The sequence below is a fragment of the Lasioglossum baleicum genome, chromosome 12 (assembly GCF_051020765.1).
Source record: "Lasioglossum baleicum chromosome 12, iyLasBale1, whole genome shotgun sequence".
NCBI classification, from domain to species: Eukaryota; Metazoa; Arthropoda; class Insecta; order Hymenoptera; family Halictidae; genus Lasioglossum; species Lasioglossum baleicum.
In genome coordinates this window covers 2,240,819-2,258,747 of record NC_134940.1, presented here as the reverse complement: position 1 = coordinate 2,258,747, position 17,929 = coordinate 2,240,819, and the positions used below count along the sequence as shown (strand labels likewise).

Sequence of the window (17,929 nt, the reverse complement as noted above, 5' to 3'; positions counted from 1 at the left end):
AGCTTTGTGGCAAACACATGTTTAGTTTTTCCTGCAGGTTGGTACGTAGAGTCGATGGGTAACTGTTCGAAAACGTCATCCGTCCTTTTACCCAGCAAGGGGTAAAAATGTCAGGTCAGCGTAGCATCCCTATTGTCCTATACCTTCCTTAAGAAACTTTCTAAAAGAAGGACAGATGACGTTTTCGAACGGTTACCCATCGACTCTACGTACCAACCTGCAGGAAAAACTAAACATGTGTTTGCCACAAAGCTTACAGCGGTCCTTCTCGCATTCTGTTTTTCGTCTAACCGTCCCGTCGTTCTCGTACTACAGCGTGCATTTCGAATTTCGACACTCTAAATGCCCTTCCTAAATTCTTTAGAAAAATCTTGAGGAAAATCAGTGTCGTTCGAGCCGCGGTAGAGAGAACATCTCCAAAGACTTGTCAATTCAAAGCTAACGGTTGCTATTAGCTGTGTTTTTGATAGTGATATTTAAACTAATCACTAGACTGCGAATCTTTATGCAAAATGAATGTTGGCTGCCGCTATTACAAGGGACAGGGGAGCCAGACAGATATTTGATTCGTACTGTCATCATTTTAAGAAGTTGAAAATAATACTATGGTGCTTTGAAATTATTTTAATCTCTCTACTGTATTAAAATGCACCTACTCATATTTGCTACAAATGCATGAAATCCGCAGTCTAGTGATTGCATTACCTGATTGTTGTGATTTGTGCAGCAGTACAAGGGATATGGCAATTATTATTAGTGCATAACTATGTGTTGACAAATGTGAACAGTGATTGTGAGTGTGGAAAAATTTCAAGGCATCTGTGTAAAATAAACATACGAATTATTTATCGATTCGAAAGTGAAAGTTAAATTCTGGATCGTCGACTTGACCGCGCATCCCTTAGGCCTTAGTATACCAACTATCTAACTATCTACCACCGGCTGTGCAGTTCGTCGACCTGGCCGTATGCCCCTTACCTTTCGGTATACCTGAAAACATCAACAAATTTTTTGGCTACAGGTAACAAAAAATAATTAACACAATTTTACGAAATACAATTTATTCAATTAATTTTCTATTTTGGTACAAAAAAACTAAAATGTTTACGTTCTCCGGTAGTAAGCGTGTTCTTTTTCGCGTGACAATATTACCCGCCGTTGAAAAACAACGTTCGGAACTATCCGACGTTGCCGGTATCGCCAAATACTTCATTGCAAGTTTTGCAATTGTCGGATATTTGGTTATCCGTGACTTCCACCACTCATACGGACATAGATCGAACCGTATCTGTGGATCCACAATGTATTTTTCATATTCGCTGTTTATGTTGGACATGTCAAAAATCTCGTCGTTATATAAGAATTGTAAAGCTGTTTGTTGCAAGTTGTTATCTACATTTCTATTTGTTGTTTCATTTGGAAAACTATCTAATATGTTCTTTATTTTGTTACGAATTTTAATCCTTGTGCGTGGAGATTCGTGCTCTAAATCTTTGTATCGCGGGTCGAGGAAACAAGAAATTTGGGTTATTGTTGTAGTACTCTCTTCATTAAAATTTAATTGAAATCGGTTCTTTATTTCCGAAAGCACTGTTTCTTTAAATACTCTAATAACATGGTTGTCCGTTTCTAATATATTTAAATGGTTTTCGATTAATTTGTTGAGCAATGGTCTTACCATCGACACAGACGCATTTTTTTCTCCACAAAACAACGTGGTTATTATTTGTAATGGTTTTAAAACGTTTAATAAGCTATCTATGTTTTCCCATTGACACTCTGTTACTTCCAAATTTCTTGCTGTGCTTAAATTTGTAATTGCTCTGTATGCAATTACATTAGTTATACTGCATCTATTTTCACGAATGCGTTCTAACATGAAAAATGTGGAATTCCATCTCGTGGAACAACATTGTAACAATGTAGTTTTCGTTATCCCAAGTTGCCTTTGTTTGATTTCTAGGGCCTTTTTTGCGACGTTGGAATGTTTGAAATGCCCAACTATTTTACTGCAACGGCGAATAATTTGTTCTACATTATCTTCGGTAAGTGCCTTCTTGATTGCAAGCTGCAGAGTGTGAGCTGCACACGCTACGTTTTCAATTTCCTCACTCATCAATGAAATCGCATTTTTTATGTTGGAAGCGTTGTCTGTCACTATCGAAACAACTTTATTTGTTATTTCCCAAACGTCTAATGTCCTTTTTAATTCATTAGCGATATTTTCTGCAGTGTGGCGTTCTTCCATTTCATGAGTGGTTAAGGTGTATGACTGTATGTTGCATTGTTTGTCAACAAATTGTACAGTGAGTGTAATGTATGTATCTTCTGTCAACGAAGACCAACAATCTGTTGTACATGCTACGCTTGCAGTAGCCCTCAGGTTTTGCGTCATATTTTCTTCGATCGTCGTCTTCAAAGCAACTAGTCTCCTTTTTATTGCTTCTTCCTTGCATGTTTTGTAATTGGGTTCCACAACATGCATGAAGTTTTGAAAACCAACACTTGAACAAAAGGACAGCGGTAATTGGTTCAATACAATTAATTTGGCCAGTGCTTCATGAATATCTTCGGTCCTTGTACGATTGCATATACGGTGGTTCGCAGCAGAGCTGGGGAAAATAGTATTTTAAATAGTAAATAGTAAATAATCCCATTTATTTTATACAGTGTCTGTACAACTTTGAAAATAAAATATTTTATTTTGAGGCTCAGATTGTTGAAATAGAAGTATTTTATTTCGAGGTTCAGATTGTTCAGATAGAAATATTTTATTTCGAGTTTCAGATTGTTCAAATGAAATACTATTTTCTTTAAGCAAAATAAAATCTAAAATATTAAATAGTATTTCAAATATTTTTTCCACCAAATAATGCCCACCTCTGGTTAGACTCTATTCCCCTCCGACACCGACGTTTTTGTTGCTGTGGACGTCGAGTTTCAGGATCCGCACGTTCATTATTTTCTGGGGATGAATTTTGATAATTATTTAGAAGTTTGCGATTTTTACCAGTTTCGCTGATCTTGAAATATGTAGTCAAGAACATAATTTTGAATAACTTTTTCCTGTACATGTAACAGCCCCTTGGTTTTACTTCCCTAGATATTAGCAAAAAAAATATCGGTACTGGCACATTGACGAGTTCTGGGCAGAACGCCCATATGAGTCGCCTGTATAACATTTTTTTACAAACATTGTCGCGACTTTCGGCCTCTAACTGCAATAAATCTAATTGTAAGAATTCTTACATCTTTCAATGTCTGTCGTTTTTCTCCGCATCAATCGATTTCGATGAAACTTTCACAGTGCATATAATTGACACAGATCTAAAAAACGTATCTTTTAAATTTTCAATATAGGTCCACATAAAAAAGTTGTAAAATATAACTTTTAGTGTTTTTTCTACAATTCAGAACAATTGCAGTTTTTGAATAAATATTTTTTCACATCCTATAGTAAACTAATTGCTCTAGCATCCCAGAAAATTTTAAATGGTATAGTACAATATTCAAAAAGTTATCGTCGTTTTAGAGAGTATCCGAATATTATATTGGGTCACTGTATCAGGAAAAGTTATTCCGAACGATGGCATTGACAAAACATTATTCAAGATTATTGAAATCGTTGAGAATGACAAACTTGAATAAATACCTGAATTTTCTCTATTTTCTTCCATAATTATTGTCATGTCACTTTCCATAGTTTCGATGCTGTCACTTCCACTGTTGGTACTCGGTAACGAATCTTGTGCATCGTGATTTGTGGGCTTTAGATTATGAATTATATGCAAATGTCTACTTATAGCACCTGTTGTTCCACCAGCACATGAAAATTCATTATTATATTCATCGTCGCACATATTGCAAATAGCTTTCTCCCCCACACGAGTTGCGTATTGCCACACCCAACTTTTTCGTTTATACATTTTGTATACAGTATATCGACTACTATATTCGTATAGTAAATTAACTAAATTAGTCGACACTAACACAGGAAAATGTATATAAAGTAAAATAAAAGAATAAAGTAAAACGAATAGAAATGATAAACTATAAACTAGTAAACTAATGTAATAGATAAATATAATAATAATTCTAATAAACTAATCAAATAGATAAATCTAATAGTAATTCTAATAAACTAATTATTAAAATAATAAAAAATTAATGAATACTAATCCGAAAAAATACTATACGATAAAGTGGAAGCGAATATTGAACGAATAAGATTCTTGTGACTTGCGAAGCGAACATCAACGAAGAAACTGATTCGAAAATAAAAGAAACGCTCCAACGCAGCGTTCGTTCACTGAAAACAGTTGAAGGTGCATCTATGCAATTATGCATCTACATATAGCTATACTATGCACCTTCAACTGTTTTCAGTGAACGAACGCTGCGCTGTAGCGTTTCTTTTATTTTCGAATCAGTTTATTATAGTCTATTTGATCAGTTTATTAGAATTATTATTATATTTATCTATTACATTAGTTTACTAGTTTATAGTTTATCATTTCTATTCGTTTTACTTTATTCTTTTATTTTACTTTATATACATTTTCCTGTGTTAGTGTCGACTAATTTAGTTAATTTACTATACGAATATAGTAGTCGATATACTGTATACAAAATGTATAAACGAAAAAGTTGGGTGTGGCAATACGCAACTCGTGTGGGGGAGAAAGCTATTTGCAATATGTGCGACGATGAATATAATAATGAATTTTCATGTGCTGGTGGAACAACAGGTGCTATAAGTAGACATTTGCATATAATTCATAATCTAAAGCCCACAAATCACGATGCACAAGATTCGTTACCGAGTACCAACAGTGGAAGTGACAGCATCGAAACTATGGAAAGTGACATGACAATAATTATGGAAGAAAATAGAGAAAATTCAGGTATTTATTCAAGTTTGTCATTCTCAACGATTTCAATAATCTTGAATAATGTTTTGTCAATGCCATCGTTCGGAATAACTTTTCCTGATACAGTGACCCAATATAATATTCGGATACTCTCTAAAACGACGATAACTTTTTGAATATTGTACTATACCATTTAAAATTTTCTGGGATGCTAGAGCAATTAGTTTACTATAGGATGTGAAAAAATATTTATTCAAAAACTGCAATTGTTCTGAATTGTAGAAAAAACACTAAAAGTTATATTTTACAACTTTTTTATGTGGACCTATATTGAAAATTTAAAAGATACGTTTTTTAGATCTGTGTCAATTATATGCACTGTGAAAGTTTCATCGAAATCGATTGATGCGGAGAAAAACGACAGACATTGAAAGATGTAAGAATTCTTACAATTAGATTTATTGCAGTTAGAGGCCGAAAGTCGCGACAATGTTTGTAAAAAAATGTTATACAGGCGACTCATATGGGCGTTCTGCCCAGAACTCGTCAATGTGCCAGTACCGATATTTTTTTTGCTAATATCTAGGGAAGTAAAACCAAGGGGCTGTTACATGTACAGGAAAAAGTTATTCAAAATTATGTTCTTGACTACATATTTCAAGATCAGCGAAACTGGTAAAAATCGCAAACTTCTAAATAATTATCAAAATTCATCCCCAGAAAATAATGAACGTGCGGATCCTGAAACTCGACGTCCACAGCAACAAAAACGTCGGTGTCGGAGGGGAATAGAGTCTAACCAGAGGTGGGCATTATTTGGTGGAAAAAATATTTGAAATACTATTTAATATTTTAGATTTTATTTTGCTTAAAGAAAATAGTATTTCATTTGAACAATCTGAAACTCGAAATAAAATATTTCTATCTGAACAATCTGAACCTCGAAATAAAATACTTCTATTTCAACAATCTGAGCCTCAAAATAAAATATTTTATTTTCAAAGTTGTACAGACACTGTATAAAATAAATGGGATTATTTACTATTTACTATTTAAAATACTATTTTCCCCAGCTCTGCTGCGAACCACCGTATATGCGATCGTACAAGGACCGAAGATATTCATGAAGCACTGGCCAAATTAATTGTATTGAACCAATTACCGCTGTCCTTTTGTTCAAGTGTTGGTTTTCAAAACTTCATGCATGTTGTGGAACCCAATTACAAAACATGCAAGGAAGAAGCAATAAAAAGGAGACTAGTTGCTTTGAAGACGACGATCGAAGAAAAAATGAAGCAAAACCTGAGGGCTACTGCAAGCGTAGCATGTACAACAGATTGTTGGTCTTCGTTGACAGAAGATACATACATTACACTCACTGTACAATTTGTTGACAAACAATGGAACATACAGTCATACACCTTAACCACTCATGAAATGGAAGAACGCCACACTGCAGAAAATATCGCTAATGAATTAAAAAGGACATTAGACGATTGGGAAATAACAAATAAAGTTGTTTCGATAGTGACAGACAACGCTTCCAACATAAAAAATGCGATTTCATTGATGAGTGAGGAAATTGAAAACGTAGCGTGTGCAGCTCACACTCTGCAGCTTGCAATCAAGAAGGCACTTACCGAAGATAATGTAGAACAAATTATTCGCCGTTGCAGTAAAATAGTTGGGCATTTCAAACATTCCAACGTCGCAAAAAAGGCCCTAGAAATCAAACAAAGGCAACTTGGGATAACGAAAACTACATTGTTACAATGTTGTTCCACGAGATGGAATTCCACATTTTTCATGTTAGAACGCATTCGTGAAAATAGATGCAGTATAACTAATGTAATTGCATACAGAGCAATTACAAATTTAAGCACAGCAAGAAATTTGGAGGTAACAGAATGTCAATGGGAAAACATAGATAGCTTATTAAACGTTTTAAAACCATTACAAATAATAACCACGTTGTTTTGTGGAGAAAAAAATGCGTCAGTGTCGATGGTAAGACCATTGCTCAACAAATTAATCGAAAACCATTTAAGTATTTTAGAAACAGATAATGAGGTTATTAGAGTATTTAAAGAAACAGTACTTTCGGAAATAAAGAACTGATTTCAGTTAAATTTTAATGAAGATTGTACTACAACAATAACCCAAATTTCTTGCTTCCTCGACCCTCGTTACAAAGATTTAGAGCTCAATTCGTAGCAAAATAAAAAACACATTAGAAAGTTTTCCAAATGAAACAGCAAATAGGAATGTAGATAACTCATTGCAACAAACAGCATTACAATTTTTATATAATGACGACATTGTTGACATGTCCGACATACACAGCGAATATGAAAAATACATTGCGGAACCACAGATACGGTTTGATCTATGTCCGTCTGACTGGTGGAAGTCGCGGATAAGCAAATATCCGGCAATTGCAAAACTTGCAATGAAGTATTTGGCGATACCGGCAACGTCGGATAGTTCCGAACGTTGTTTTTCAACGGCGGGTAATATTGTCACGCGAAAAAGAACACGTTTACTACCTGAGAACGTAAACATTTTAGTTTTTTTGTACCAAAATAGAAAATTAATTGAATAAATTGTATTTCGTAAAATTGTGTTAATTATTTTTTGTTACCTGTAGCCCAAAAATTTGTTTTTCAGAATGTATGTTAGCTCTGGACAGTTGTTGATCACGCTCAGGCCTCAAGTAACACAGGCGTTACATAAATACGTTCTTTGTTTATATTTACGCGTCACCAATGCTGCCGTCTTTAAATCCATACTTATGTCTTTCTATGTAATCCTTTCTTTTTCTTTGTATTGTTCTCTTTCACGTCAGTATCGCTCTCTATTTCGTAATAAACGCATCGCTCTTCTAATACCTGTTTTATTTCGTGCGCTATTTCCGCTAATTTATTCAGTATCTCTTTCCATCTGCGCTACCCGCTTCCAGAATCACATCTAATTGAGGTCCCTATTTCACGTGCAATAAACGAATCCGAATTTTAATGCACGTAATATAATACTAAGTACACGGGTACCCGTGTATTTTAATTTCACAAATGTTCGTATTTTTATTTTACATATGCATTTTAATATACGGTCATTTAACGTCGAACAATTTACCGCAACTTTATTATTGTCTCATTTCTAACGTCAACAGTAGAAAAGAATTCGATCTAAAAACAATAACGCCTCAGTTGTTGGACTCGAACGTGCCGACGAACGGATCCGTGAATACGGATCCGTGTAATACATATACGCAGTGTAATACATATACATATATGTTCGCAGCCCCGTGTAACACGGACCCGTGCTACACGGATCCGTATTCACGTGTTCGTGGATCCGTGTACACGGATCCGCATTCACGGATCCTTAAATTCGCACTACACGGTTCACGTACCACGTGTATTTACATACACGTGAAACGGGGATCCCTAATACGTACGCGAGAACTGCAAGGGTCCGGGATTAGACTTCTGATTTCTCAATAATGCAAGGACGGGGTTTTTTAGTAGTCAAAATCGCTAGACGAAAGATCAATCTAAGATGCGATCATTCTCAAAAGTTCTATTTTTACGATTACGAGCAATGGTTTTGCAATATTCGGCTGCATGTTGTCCGTCGAAGAGGCTAGAACGCCGCACAGTGGGACCTTTCGTCCAAATCGGAGTCAAAATCGAAGAACTTACGATAGAAATGAGGTAGAGCGATGAAATTTTTTTAAAATTAAAGCTCCTTAAATTAAACTGTAAAGGGAAATTTGTTCAGAATCATGGTATTGACAACATATCCAAAGCTTATCGAAATCGGATAGAAAATAGTACATCGATCGATTTACAATTACAAATTTTTACAATAATATCGTAAACTAAAGCCGATCGACAGAAACTGTAAAGGGAAATGTTGTTCAGAATCATGGTATTGACAACATATCCAAAGCTTATCGAAATTGGCGAGGATTCACATCATCGAGAAACTTTTGTTCGTTGCGATATCGCGGCGTGCCACCGACACTCGGCTGCCGGCGCGCCTGGCTGCACGCGTCTAGCTCGCGCTCTGATTGGTCCGTGTTTTTCGTTAATAACTCGTTAACGAAGCCGCGGACGACATTTTTTCAAAGGAAAATGTCGCTTGAAATGATCTCAGGAACCTCCCATTTTCGGCTCCGGACCTAATTTTGAGACACCCTGTATATATATGTGAATTTACCTTATATTCTAACAAATCTAATAGTCAATTTAAAGGAACGAAAGGAATTAGTCAGGGACTTGTTGACTCAGTTACCCACCAAATTCCAAGGAACGCACGATACTAACAGTGCTTTGGGCGCTGCACTGCAAGCTGCGTATAAACTTATGGTAATTTCTATTTCTTGACAAATTATTTTTTAATATCTTCGTAAATTTCACGAATTTTGAAATAAATTTTTAGGAGAGTGTAGTCTAAATGTAGTCCATAGTCTGGACTGTTATAAGCCAGAGAGGACCCTAATAGCAAAGCGAGCAAGGACGTACCACATTTGAACCCAGCTGCGGACTTCTACAAGAGATTAGCACTGGACTGCAGAGGACAGCAGATTGCAGTCGATCTATTCCCACTAAATAGCCAATATGTATTGTGATTTAGCCACACCTTGTATGCAATTTAAACATTCTATTCACACGTTACTCTTAATTAAACTCCGGATTTTTATGTGTTAGATATTAAAAACAAAGATATTTGTTCTATTTAGTTTTGTCATAAATGTATAAAGATCCGCAGTCGGGTACGTGTATGATTAATTATTATGTAAAGAGATCTTCTAGTTGCACAACAATTTCATTATTCTTTCCGGTATCTTTTTTATGTTCCAGCTGGTATGTGTAAATTCTCCGGTGGTTGCATACATATAGTAAGTTCGAGGATCGAAACCGCAGAACGCAGAAACTCTCGACAGAATACTCGGACGTTATCTCACTAGAAAAATCGGTTTCGAAGCGGTGATGAGAATACAATGCACGCGGAGCTTCAGTATTTACACTTTCCACGGATCTCCATAGTTTGCCTAATGTCAATCCGAACGCCGGTTTTGGAATGCAGATCTCCATCGAGGAGAATCTCTCGGACGTCCAGAACGTGTGTTTCCAATGTTTACATGCAGCTTTGCTTTACACGTCGAGTACAGGTATTTACAAATTCTAGAATTTATGAGTTTGACCACGGTATGAATAATGATTCGGATCTGTTCCAGGCGAGAGAAAAATCAGGGTACACACGCTGAGTTCGCCAGTCGCTAATATAGTTTATCAGACATTCTCCATTCCGCTAATCAACAATGCATAGTAGGCCTATTTTTGAAAATAAGTAAGATCGTTTCTCCAGAACGAAAAGTAATCCATTAGTCTCTCTCGACTCACATTTATAATGTATTTGGTACACTTTCGAGAGTTAACAGTTAACTGGGATTGTTATGAATATTTTCGCAGTTGTGGACAGGTCCCAACAGTCCTTCATTATCCAACGCGAGGGACGCTTTGATAAACGTGGGCATAGACGTGGTGTCAGCTTACAAGTTGTCTCAGTCAACGATGACTGGCGGTCTAAACGCTTATAGCTCATTTCAACGTCGACCGATTTTGACGAAATTTTCAGGATATGTTTAATTGAAACAAATCTACAAAACGTATTTTTTAAATTTTCAATATAGGCCCACATAAAAAAGTTGTTAATGCATCCTTTAGTTTTTCTCTACAATTCCGACCAATTGCAATTTTCGAAAAAATTTCTTTTCACATCCTGGAAGTAAACTAATTGCTCTAGCTTCCGAAAAAAGTTTGATTCGTATAGTCCAATATTAAAAAGGTTATCGCTTTTTTTAGAGCGCCCGGATATTAATGGGAGTCACTGTATTTGTGTAACACAGCAAAACCAAACAGAATAGAAAAATAAAACAATTCCTGAAAGATTACTTCAGCTAGGGAAATCCCACAATCTATATTAGACTGCTGAAGTTATTCGTCAGGACATACATCAATGATTAAATAATATTAGAAAATAAATGTGCACACTTACATAAATCTGCAGTGAAAAAGTACAATGTTGCTGCCAATGTAGAACGATAGAACGATTTACGATGTATCTGGAATAAAGAAAACACGTACGATTAATGAAACGCCGATAACTGCCGCTCTACATTTCTTACGGACAAATCGACACTCACCTCGTGATTGTACGTTGAAGAGTGACTGAGCCTCGTGCCTGCTCGTGCCTCGTGCCTCGCGGAAGATCGGCGTCCGCGCGTTCCGAAATCTATCCCTACTCTTTTGCGTCTCAACCAATTAGAGTTGAGAATCGGGCGTTCGTCGTCTGTCCTTCTCTGGCACGTCTCTCTGTTTCTCGCTATCAACCATAAGTATTTACATAAATATCACTTACACAAATAAACATTCCGTTATAAAATTGCGTTTTGTCGTTTGAATCTATTAAATATGAATTCATACCATCGACGAACTGCAAATGAGCAAAGTTGAACGAACGCACGAACACATATTGATAGTGTTTTGTTATTTTTTCCGACTTCCTGTTTGTATTTAAATATATAGTATTCGCCTGTCCAGTTTGTGTTTAATATGTTACAATTTTTTTTCTGAAAAAATAATATTTTTAAATATAAAATCACGCAACAACTACAGATTTTAGAAAAATAATCCAAATATTTGATTAAAGTGTAATTAGTACGTTTTTTGTTTAAATAAAACACATACATAGATATGTATGATGTCATTTGTTATATATTTGTCCATTGGGAGAATAAATGGTTTTCTCTGGCTAACCGAGTGTACTCAGATCCAGATACCTTTAGATCTAATAGATGATCTTAACGAAAGAAGTGAGTATTATTTTAAATTAATATTTTATTTTTACATACTTATTTTACATATTATTTTATAATATGTAATATCATTTTACATATTATTTTATAATATGTAATATTATTTTACATATTATTTTATAATGTGTAATATTATTTTGCATATTATTTTTACATACATTACATTATTTTACATATTTTTCTCCTATACTGGCTATTATTACTTATATTTTACGAAAGATACTAGAAGAATTTTATGAATTTTCAATTACACGCTTTATTCCTTCTATTTAGACCTGTTATCATTTGAGAAGAAATTTACGTACATAATTATTCATATTTTCAATATACTATCAAGAAGTGAATTTCATAACCCAGACAACCAGGGCTGCACCGGGCAGCAATGTCGCGTTTTGGATCCCTGCTGCCGCGAGGCTGCACGGAAAACGGTGGGGGATTTTGCCTCACCGTAAGAGGGCAACACAGTCGCGCCAATGTTTCGAATGCCGTACGCAGCGCCGTACAGGCACGTACAGGCCTTGTACTAGGGGGCAGGGGTCTCTCGCCCCGGTAAGGTGATACAGAGCTGGTCGCGCTGATGTGGATCTTCCACATTAAGATGTCGGTAAAGTAAATGTCTATTGTACAAATGTGTAGCAGCAGCAGCAGCAGTCTTTCATTTTACTGACAAAATTAATATTTTTATTTAAATTACATACTACATACTATCAGGTCGTTCGGAAAGTAATTTCGTTTATCGTGTAGGGATGGCAATGCTTCCGTTTGTCATTACTAGACTGCGAATCTTTCTGCAAAGCAAAAATTGACTACATCGATTGCAAGAAATAGAAATCAAATTGAATGTTATTTCTTCAGCAAAGGAGAAAACGAAATGACTTTCCGAACACGCTAATACATTAACATATTACAATAGGAGAGCTGCATAAAGTCTAAATAAAATCAATCTCATCATTTTCATACAAAGAAACATTTACCAGTTACTTTTAAGGTTCGGTAGGCGTAGAGGGTTGAAACGTCTTCGTGCAAAAAAAATGTGTCGTAGAAGGGAAAAGAAACTTAATTTATAATTTTCGGCTCGAGCGCGTTTCAAGCTGCCCGAGTGCATCGGGCTGCCAAGGGGTTTCGAGCTGCCCGGGAGTGTCTCGATCTCGTCGGGCGGGTTCGGAAAGAATCGGACAAGTTCGGGCGAGCGAGTTTCCGCTCTACTCGAGATTCAATTCTGCGTTCGCACGAACTTGTCCGCTTCTGTCTGACGTCTGAACGCGCTCGACGAAGTCGAGCCACTCTCGGGCCACCGGGCCACCCGATGGTGTGTCACGGATAGACTGCGGATCTTTATGCAAAATAAAAAATGTCAGCGTCGATTACAGGAAATAGAAACTAAATTGAATGTCATCTCTTCCCTTAATGATTTTAATAGAGGAGAAATCATATATTGACATCTTCAATTTTAAAAATTTTCCAACAACTGTCAATTTCATCTACTCAAGTTTGCTATAAATGCATAAAGATCCGCAGTCTTTCCGTGACATATCAAGCGACCCGAGAGTGGCTCGACCTCGTCGAGTGATTTGAAAATTACAGTCAAAACGTGTTGGTCGAGGAAGTGTCGACTTCCAGCTCAATAGTAATGACCTGTCATAAATCTCTCTATAGAGAACAGCCCCGGGAACGGCACTGAAAGAAATCGAGCCTACCGGGTTGGGTCTGCCTGGGTCTGCCTAGCCCGACCCCAGCCGCGCGCCCGTAGTCTCAATGTGTTGACTTCGATGGCGCACGCTGCGTAGTATGTGTGACCGCTGTAATAAGTATTTCAATACAGCCGAAAATGCGTGTGAAACGAGTCCTGCCTCCTCCACTCTGATCCAATCGTCCGCGCATTCGCACCTAGACACTTCACCGTAATCCTGCCTGGGAACCTTCTTCTCAGGCTTACACCAAGTACAATGTCACCAGTTCGAATCCATGCGTGTTGGCGTCTTGCCGCCATCCCCTACAATTGCGTAGTATGTAGTGGGCGGTAACGGTATCGTATCCTAACCCACTGCTGTTCCGCTATCGCTCGTACTTTCGGGGCAGTGTATTGGATCACTTGTTGGACATAGACAAATCTAAAATGTTTTCTCACTACGTGAATGAAATATGTAATTTCAGGACAGACGCTGTCGATCCTTACGTCAGAAAATGTCTGTTCCAGGGTTGTTACCTTTCACTTAAAAAGGCATCGTCGGTCAAGACTGGTTGCTAATATTATTCTCGAGGTGTAAATGGGGTTATTTAGTCGTATACAGCGTCCTTTGCCAGCTCCTTGTGACGCCAATTTTTATATCTCCATTTCTTTTCAAGGGCTCATTTTACATTCTCCAAGGAATATAAACATATTTTTTTTCAAAATTTAAATCACTCTGACGGCTCATCGAAAAAGACGTAAAAAAAGAATTAGCTTAAATTTTTTGACTCCATACAGTTGATGGTCGAGGTTAAAAAAATAATTTTGCAATAGCCCAATCCTTTCCTAATAAAACCACCAAAAAAAAAGTGTAGCTCAATCGGATTTCAACGAAAATATGATTTCATTTGTTTCGTTGACAAAAAATTCGATTTTTTATAAAATCCTGAGGTGGTAGACAAATTCTGAGACCAGATTTGAAATAAGCGTGCAAGAATGTACGGGAAATGATGTACAGCATGTTGCAAAAAAGTTTTATTGAAATGGTGCAGGTTTAACGAATTTTGTCAAGGTTAAAAAACGTTCGTACCATCATTTCCCTACTTTTCCCATATTCTGCAAAGTTTGAGCTTTAATTTTAAAAAAAATTCATCGTTCTAGCTCTTTTCTATCGAAAGTTATTCGATTTTAACGCAGAATTCATCGGGTTGTCGCGCTGTGGCGACCCGGCGGTGACGATCCTTGCAGCGACCCGTGCAGCGACCCTTGCAGCGACCCAATAGCTGCACGGGTCGCTGCAAGGACCACCCGACCACCCCCTGGATCGCGACGGAATGGCCAAAAAAGGTCTGTCACAGCTCTGACCGACCAGTCCTGAACCGCTAGGGGACTCATCAGTAAGGCGGGCCCTGCCCGCGACGCTGCGATATCGGAAGGCGGTTTAAGACTGTATACATATATAGAGATCGGTGACGGATCAGGTAGCAGCGAGAAAGGTCTTTCTTTGACTATCTGTCCATCTTGTGGCAAATGTAGGAAATTAGCTGCCACAAAAGAGAGCGAGTTATTATTGTCCGCTTCTGTCCGAACGCGCCCGACGAGGTCGACCACGTTCGGGCCACCCGCCCACATGTGTTACGGATAGACAGCGGGTCTTTATGCAAAATAAAAAACGTCAGAGTTATTTACTGTAACTGTTGCCGGTCAAATCTGGAGTCGGTGAAATGTCGGTGAAAACCGTGTGCGCCGTCCGGCGCAATATTCGTCGGAATGTCATAACATCTCCAAAAATTTAAGTCTTTTAGTCTCGAATCTAATGTCGTTAATGCTTCGTACAGAGCTGAACATTTCGCTTTGAAACTTTAATTCACTGTGTGAAATCAGGGACTTAATCCCGGTAAAATATTTATACATACCGGACAATACCGGTAACGGTACTATGCCAAGCGGCTGAAATAACACCGAAACCGTTAATATACTTTTTCGAGCAAAAGCTCCTGAAAAACTAAGTTTGAGCTTTTGTTGGGCCATGGCCGAACTGCAATGTGCCACCAGCCGTACCCTTAAGAGTTAATAGCCGTAATAACCATAAAGACATTAAAGACCAAATCGGTCTAACCAGATTCCTTGGGGTTACCGTGCGCTCGCTACCCCCGCCATATAAAAGATTCTGTAGACTTTTTCAAATACAGTGATATCCAATATTAATACAGTATGATTGTTTAAACATGTTTAAACAATGGTTTTGGAAACAGCGGGACAAACGATTTTTTCGAATCCATATTTATTAAGCTTAAGATTTTTAAAACTAAGAAAATGAAAAAACACTATCCGATTATCCGAAATGTCATCGAAAACGGTCAACACATAAAACAGATATACATAGTAGGCATTGAAAGATGTAAAGAAAAGAATCTTTGAATTTTTCTGCTCACGATTGATCTAAATCGCAGTTTCTCATAATTGTTTTAATTTTTAATTGTTTTCGAGTATCCATACTTCCATGCGAAATAGAACTACTGTTTCGGATTTTGTTCAAATTTGGATATGTTGCAGTCTTTAGTGAAATATGAGAAAACGTATCTCAAACAATTCCTTGAAGTCTTGAAAATTGTTGGTTTTACGGACGTGTAATATGAGGTGTCACAAGTTTTTCCTTAAATTATAACGGCCAAACTAACTGTTTACCCCGACACGAGCACTTCGTTTAAAATCAGGTATGAAGGGTTGGATCAGTCCGGTAGTGGAGAAAGTGTAAGTGGGTGAATTAAAACCACTGGTTTAAACAGGGAAGCCGGGTTTCTGCGACTTCATGATCACTTTTAATAATAATTTTAAACACGCGGTACAAATAACTGACAATTGAGATGTCGTTTCGGAGGAACGACTCACGGTTCTCGTTTCGGAGGAACAGAGATCTCTCTCAGTCATCAATCTCGACTGTTGCGGATCGGGGTCCTCGCGTAATACGCGGGCATCCCCACCATACTCTCATACTGGGGAGCTCGTTAGAAATCGTTCAAATTGAACGCGAACGGTAAAGACAATAACACGGGACGAGACGGTAGCACAATGCTTTGAACGTATTTACAATCGCGTGTCAAACACTAACAAAACGATGAAGATTAGTTTTTGGTGCTCATATACAGGGTGCTTGACATAATAAAAAGAGACACCTAGCACATATTTTTAAATTTCTTATATTTAAAGGTGGAAAGTGTACAATCCGTTATGAATAAAACCACTAGAAACGGTCCTAATTCCGTCGAGTTTAGGCTTTTCTTAATCGGCAGAACGCCACGAATTGGCTCGTGTGACTTTCGTGAGGGCAGCACGGAAAATAAATAAGTTCAGCATTCGCTCCTTAGCGGTTTCATGCCGAGCTACCTGACTGGCCGGGGGATTGTCGGGCCGTGTTTATTGCACTACTATTGTGTTCAGGGCTCAGGCCTCAGGGCGCGACCCTCGGGCGTCGGTCGTGTTCATTGTAGCCTCGAGTTGGCCGAAAGTATTCATGGATTTATTCATTTTCGAGAAAATAGAATAAAAATAAAATCACTAACCAGTGTTGGGCAAAAATTCAATCGACGATTGACGACTAAATTTCTACTTCAATCGTTAATCGCGATTAACAATTAATATCCTCGTTTAGTCGTTAATTGTGGTTAACGAATAAATACCGATTGATCGTTATATTTGCGGATAAGATTAAATACTTATTAATCGTTAATTGCGGATAACGATTAAATTTCTACTTTAGTTGTTAATCGCGACTAACGATTATCAATCGTCAATCGGATGACCGATTAAATGCCCAACTCATCTGTCACCAATTCCTCAAATCACTCGCCGATGTGTAACGGATAGACTTGGGATCTGTATGCATTTATAGCAAAATTGAGTAGATGAAATTGATAGTTGTTGGAAAATTTTAAAAATTGAAAATGTCAATATATGATTTCTCCTTTATTAAAATCATTAAGGAAAGGGATGACATTCTTTTGAGTTTCTATTTCTTGTAATCAACGCTGACGTTTTTTATTTTGCACAAAGACCCGCTGTCTATCCGTAACACATCGGGCGGGTGGCCCGAACGTGGTCGACCTCGTCGGGCGCGTTCGGACAGAAGCGGACAATAATAACTCGCTCTCTTTTGTGGCAGCTAATTTCCTACATTTGCCACAAGATGAACAGATAGTCAAAGAAAGACCTTTCTCGCTGCTACCTGACCCGTCACCGATCTCTATATATCCAGTCTTAGACCGCCTTCCGATATCGCAGCGTCTCGGGCAGGGCCCGCCTTACTGATGAGTCCTCTAGCAGTTCAGGACTGGTCGGTCAGAGCTGTGACAGACCTTTTTTGGCTATTCCGTCGCGATCCAGGGGGTGGTCGGGTGGTCCCAGAGTTGGGCAGGAATTAATTACATGAGTAATTAATTACATCTTCAATTACAATTACATGTAATTGTAATTGGAATTGCAATTACATGTAATTGTAATTGTATT

The 17,929-nt window shown here is 37.5% G+C and overlaps 2 protein-coding genes and 1 long non-coding RNA gene across 4 annotated transcripts; 2 read left to right on the top strand and 1 right to left on the bottom strand.

The window, feature by feature from the left end:
- Positions 1 to 728: 728 nt before the first annotated feature.
- Positions 729 to 3,971, bottom strand: LOC143214211 (E3 SUMO-protein ligase ZBED1-like). Its single transcript, XM_076434948.1, has 3 exons — positions 3,653 to 3,971; positions 2,881 to 2,965; positions 729 to 2,612 (listed from the first exon to the last, which is right to left on the bottom strand). Exons 1-3 carry the CDS (start codon positions 3,924 to 3,926, stop codon positions 1,061 to 1,063), a joined length of 1,911 nt encoding a protein of 636 aa, XP_076291063.1. The 5' UTR covers positions 3,927 to 3,971; the 3' UTR covers positions 729 to 1,060.
- Positions 3,972 to 4,585: 614 nt separating this feature from the next.
- Positions 4,586 to 6,261, top strand: LOC143214587 (uncharacterized). The gene is made up of 3 exons (XR_013010173.1): positions 4,586 to 4,904; positions 5,592 to 5,676; positions 5,945 to 6,261. It is a non-coding gene; the product is annotated as an uncharacterized LOC143214587 (long non-coding RNA).
- Positions 6,262 to 6,286: 25 nt separating this feature from the next.
- On the top strand, positions 6,287 to 12,948 carry LOC143214586 (protein transport protein Sec24A-like). Of its 2 annotated transcripts, XM_076435810.1 has the most exons (5): positions 6,287 to 9,241; positions 9,315 to 9,518; positions 9,737 to 10,047; positions 10,114 to 10,226; positions 10,349 to 12,948. In XM_076435810.1, exons 3-4 carry the CDS (start codon positions 9,957 to 9,959, stop codon positions 10,203 to 10,205), a joined length of 183 nt encoding a protein of 60 aa, XP_076291925.1. In that variant the 5' UTR covers positions 6,287 to 9,241; positions 9,315 to 9,518; positions 9,737 to 9,956; the 3' UTR covers positions 10,206 to 10,226; positions 10,349 to 12,948. The 2 variants fall into 2 exon arrangements, with proteins under 2 accessions (XP_076291925.1, XP_076291923.1); XM_076435808.1 differs by having other exon boundaries at positions 10,114 to 12,948.
- Positions 12,949 to 17,929: the final 4,981 nt, after the last annotated feature.